The sequence below is a fragment of the Alosa sapidissima genome, chromosome 12 (assembly GCF_018492685.1).
Source record: "Alosa sapidissima isolate fAloSap1 chromosome 12, fAloSap1.pri, whole genome shotgun sequence".
NCBI lineage: Eukaryota > Metazoa > Chordata > Actinopteri > Clupeiformes > Clupeidae > Alosa > Alosa sapidissima.
Genome location: NC_055968.1, coordinates 31,947,947 through 31,952,946, shown reverse-complemented (window position 1 = coordinate 31,952,946; position 5,000 = coordinate 31,947,947). Strand labels below are relative to the sequence as shown.

General features: G+C 45.7%; 1 protein-coding gene across 4 annotated transcripts in view; it reads left to right on the top strand.

Annotated features, from left to right (window-relative positions):
• LOC121724834 (retinal-specific phospholipid-transporting ATPase ABCA4-like) overlaps nt 1-5,000 on the top strand; it is a 54,476-nt gene that overhangs the window by 14,597 nt on the left and 34,879 nt on the right. For all 4 annotated transcript variants that reach the window (XM_042111683.1, XM_042111682.1, XM_042111684.1 and 1 more), the window contains 3 exons: nt 1,502-1,699; nt 2,110-2,315; nt 4,992-5,000. The exon at nt 4,992-5,000 is cut by the window's right edge and continues 168 nt beyond it. In XM_042111683.1, the coding sequence (XP_041967617.1) occupies nt 1,502-1,699; nt 2,110-2,315; nt 4,992-5,000 (413 nt within the window). The remainder of the gene's footprint in view (nt 1-1,501; nt 1,700-2,109; nt 2,316-4,991) is intronic.

Below are 5,000 nucleotides of genomic sequence, written 5' to 3'. Positions count from 1 at the left end.
GTTTCCCCATCACCACAGACCCACAAGCATGTACTGTAGGATGCTGACCCAAACATACGCTCTCATACCCAGTACACTTATCAACAAATGTTGCGGCACTGTAGGCTTTCATCGTTTTTTTTTTTTTTGCACCAGTGGCTAAATGTTGAATGCAACATTCCCTATTTTTCATAACTGGCACATTTTTCTAACATCACATCTGATTGCAAAACAAAAGTAAACGCAGACGCACACCATCACCACGGCAACACACAACAGAATGAAGGACACTGGTAGAACTTTGACTTGCTATCCAGTCAGAGTATGCAACGTCTGCACTGTTTCAATTTGTCAGATGTACGCAACATGCTCTGCAACACTTTAGCAGACGTGTCTTATTTTATTGAGCAACCTTTGTCGCCTGGACTATAAATTGCCTTGTACACACACACACACACACACAGAGACACACACCTACTCATACACAGACAAACACACACACACACACACATACATACTCATACTCATACACAGACAAACACAAACAAGTATGTCCTCACCTGCTGTCCTCACCTGCTGTCCTCACCTGCTGTCCTCACCTGCTGTCCTCACCTGCTGTCCTCATGGCCTTCCTTTCTCCTGTCCCACTTGTTCCACTTGTTAGTGTTCCACTTGTTAGTGTTATACTTGTTAGTGTTCCACTTGTTAGTGTTCCACTTGTTAGTGTTATGCTTGTTAGTGTTCCACTTGTTAGTGTTATGCTTGTTAGTGTTCCACTTGTTAGTGTTCCACTTGTTAGTGTTATGCTTGTTAGTGTTCCACTTGTTAGTGTTCCACTTGTTAGTGTTCCACTTGTTAGTGTTATGCTTGTTAGTGTTCCACTTGTTAGTGTTATGCTTGTTAGTGTTCCGCTTGTTAGTGTTCCACTTGTTAGTGTTATGCTTGTTAGTGTTCCACTTGTTAGTGTTCCACTTGTTAGTGTTCCACTTGTTAGTGTTATGCTTGTTAGTGTTATGCTTGTTAGTGTTATGCTTGTTATTGTTCCACTTGTTAGTGTTATACTTGTCTCTTAAGGAAGTATAAGTAAGTATATATACTCTTTTGATCCCGTGAGGGTCTGCATTTATCCCAATCCATGAATTAGTAAAACACACTCAGCACACAGTGAAAACACAGTGAGGTGAAGCACACACTAATCCCGACGCAGTGAGCTGCCTGCAACAACAGTGGCGCTCGGGGAGCAGTGAGGGGTTAGGTGCCTTGCTCAAGGGCACTTCAGCCGTTCCTACTGGTCGGGGTTCGAACCGACAACCCTCCGGTTATAAGTCCGAAGCGCTAACCAGTAGGCCACGGCTGCCCCCCCCCCCCCGTTCCATTTGTTAGTGTTCCACTTGTTAGTGTTCCACTTGTTAGTGTTATGCTTGTTAGTGTTAAGCTTGTCTCTTGTTCCACTTGTTAGTGTTCCACTTGTTAGTGTTATGCTTGTCTCTGTTGATGTTGGTCTTACATGTTTCACCCTCAGGACACTCTCAGAAACCCCACAGTCATGGACTTCCTGGACCGTCGCCTGGCTGAGACGGAGCTGACCACTCGACACATCCTCAACTTCCTGTTCAATGGTCCGGAGTATAAGCGTGAGGCTGGAATGCCCAGTGTGGACTGGAGGAGCGTTTTCAACCTGGCGGATCAGTTCGTACGCACCTTCAACCAGTACGCTCAGGTGAGAGGCACACACACACACACACACATGCAAATAGACACACACACACACACACACACACACACACACACACACACACACACACACACACTCAAATACACACACACACACGCGCAAATACACACACAGTAACCTATTTTAAATGTGCTTGTGTCTTATGATTACCAAAGTACACACACACAACACAACAAACACACACCCTCAACACAAACATACACACACAAGCTTACACACATAAACACACACACCCTCAACACAAACATACACACACAAGCTTACACACATAAACACACACACACACACCCTTAACACAAACATACACACACAAGCTTACACAAATAAACACACACACACACACACACACACACACACAGAAGCAATAATTATCAGTAAATCCTCCCTCTCTTCAGTGCATAAAACTGGACAAGTTTGAGGGCCTAGAGGATGAGGAGGAGGTGGCCCACAAAGCCCTCTACCTGCTGGAGGAGAACAAGTTCTGGGCCGGCCTCGTTTTCCTGGACATGTACCCCTGGACCGACGCACTGCCTCCCCATATCCGCTTCAAGATCCGCATGGACATCGACGCCGTGGAGCGGACCAACAAGATCAAGGACAGGTACTGTAACCAGCTAACTCAGGGGTTCCCAACTTTTTTGGCAGGTGACCCTATTTTGATGTCACAAAACGACCCCAATCATTCACAACATCTTTGTTGTAACATCCAGTCGAGACCAGTACTTTGATTTTCCCTAGCAAGCTAATTTGTTTGGCTAACTTTGCACATCTGGATGTTTTGCTACTTTGTTTGGAAGTTGATCAAGCATGATTACGTCAATCATCTCATGCGGGCTGTCTAAGTTTATTTTTACGTAGCCAGATTGTAATGAAGGATCCAATTAGTTACTTAACTTGGATATAATGGGGTTTTTAATATTTTTTATTTAATGTAATGTACTGGTCAGTTACCCAATATCTCAGGCGACCACATTTGAATTTAAGGTGACCCCACTTGGGGTCCCTAACCCCAAGGTTAGGAAGCGATGAGCTAACTAGTGATGGTAGCAAGCTAAAAGCTAACTAGGTAGGTAACCAACTACATTTTGGTCTTCCATCGTCACTCCACTCCAGCCTTACAGCTAGTGATGGGCAAATGAAGCGTTGGTGAACCACTGCAGTGTGAAGCTAGCGACAATAGCTGGAAAAAAAAGATGGCCGCCACACTATCATTTTTCAACATAAAAGTCCTTAAGTAAACCAGTATATTTTTGGTTACATATACTGGTTTGGGTAAGGACTTTTATGTTGAAAAATCTACATATGGTGGCCATATTGGATTTTCTTTCATTAGTGTCGCTAGCTTCACACTGCTGTCATTCAGTGGTTCACCAAAGCTTCATTTGCCCATCACTACTTACAGCCCATTGTCGCCTCATGCTGGGCCTCCCCAGGGATGGATTACTGCACGGGCCTACCAGGCCCAGGCCCAGGGGCCCAAGGGGTCAGGGGGCCCTGAAGCCCAAGCCTTTACATGGAATCATTGCCTCAATATCAACAAATCAGGATGTAGGCTATGAATCTGATTGAATTTAGTATTGGCCATCCCCAAAATGCACCAGAATACAGGAAATCACATCAAACAATTTTAAAAAAATTCTGGGGGAGGACCCCCAAACCCCCCTCCCACATATACGACAATAAGTGTGGGGCCCTTAAAGGGACACCAGGCAAGCCTGATGCTTTTTCTCTACGAAACTCCCCCTCGCTCGGTCTGAAGCTCTTTTCCTTTTCTTTGCATCTTCCGTCAAGGGTTTTCGCTGCTTCTTCGCCGGCTCTGCCATTATACACACGTTTGCAACAATCTCTAGCGTTTCGTTAGCCTGCCTCTGTGCTGTAAACTGATCCTGCTTCGGTCGGCGGGTACGATACACTGAACTTGCAAGCGGGATATTCTTCCTACAGGCAGTAGGGGCGGGCGAGAGAGCCTTCATTCGCCCCATAATGAGTCATTTAACCATATACCGACTTACGAAGATGATTAATTAACACAAAAACGTTGCCTGGTGTCCCTTTAATACATCTGGGCCCAGGGGCCGAAAGTTCATAATCCGCCCATGGGCCTCCCCGCTGGGGACTCATAGGGGATCGCCCAGCGTTCTCACTCACTCTCTCACTCTCTCCTCAGCTCTTTTAGGTCTAAACCTGCTGCAACAGCTTACAGCCACCAGTAGCTGCGGCTCATCGGCTCATCCTCTTACAGGGGAGAGTTAGGGGGTCTGAGGGGAGAGAGGAGGCAGAAAGAGAGGTCTGAGAGGGCCACGGGTGGGAGACTCACAAACAGTGAGATTTCATCAAAGCCCATTTAGATCTTACATGAGCTGCTTTTCAGTGAGATGTCACCAAAGCCCGTTTAGATCTTACATGGCTTGCTTTTTAGTGCAGTGTGCTAGTAAATTAATGAAAGATTAAGGGTCTGGCCACGAATAATGTAATGGCCCAACTCAAGGGGCGGCACCAAGCATGCTTTTGAAAATCTCACTGCACAAAATTGAATAACACTATACGACCAATGTTAACTGACTGATTCCGGACTTTGACGCAATTGGATGACACTACGACATGTCATCTGTTTAGCTCGCCTCTGGCCCGCCTATATCAGATACACAGATGTGATTGGTTCCCCGCGATGCAAGGGGCAAAAGTTACGTGCATCATTACTCATTGCAAGAGTCCCTCGCTGAGCAAATGCTTCCGCGAGAACTCTGGATTCCCAGGGTAGTAAAGTGATGCAATGAACATGAATTTAAAAAGCGCAAAGTTGGCAAAAGTGCAAAATGATTGGTCACAGATCTTATCAATCTCAAAATATCATATCAATCCTAATTAATTTCAGTTTCAAAACATCTTTTTCCGTTTTCCCCTATAGAGTCTTTGGTGCCGTATTTGTTGTAAGGGGACGTTTATTTAAAAGCTAGTTTGTGTTGCTTTAAGATTGTATGTTAAAGTTGTACAACAGGTCTTCTCTTCTTTCTTCTTCTTTCTATTACTTCTTCTCTGTGTATTTTTTCTCCCCCTGTTTCTCCTCTTCCCCCTCCTCTTCCTCCTCTTCCTCCTCCTCCTCTTCCTCCTCCTCTCATCTCTGCCACCTCCTCTTCCCCCTCCTCTTCCTCCTCCTCTTCCTCCTCCTCCTCCTCATCCTCCTCCTCTGATCTCTGCCACCTCCTCTTCCCCCTCCTCTTCCTCCTCCTCCTCTTCCCCCTCCTCTTCCTCCTCCTCCTCTCCCTCTTCATCTTAGGTACTGGGA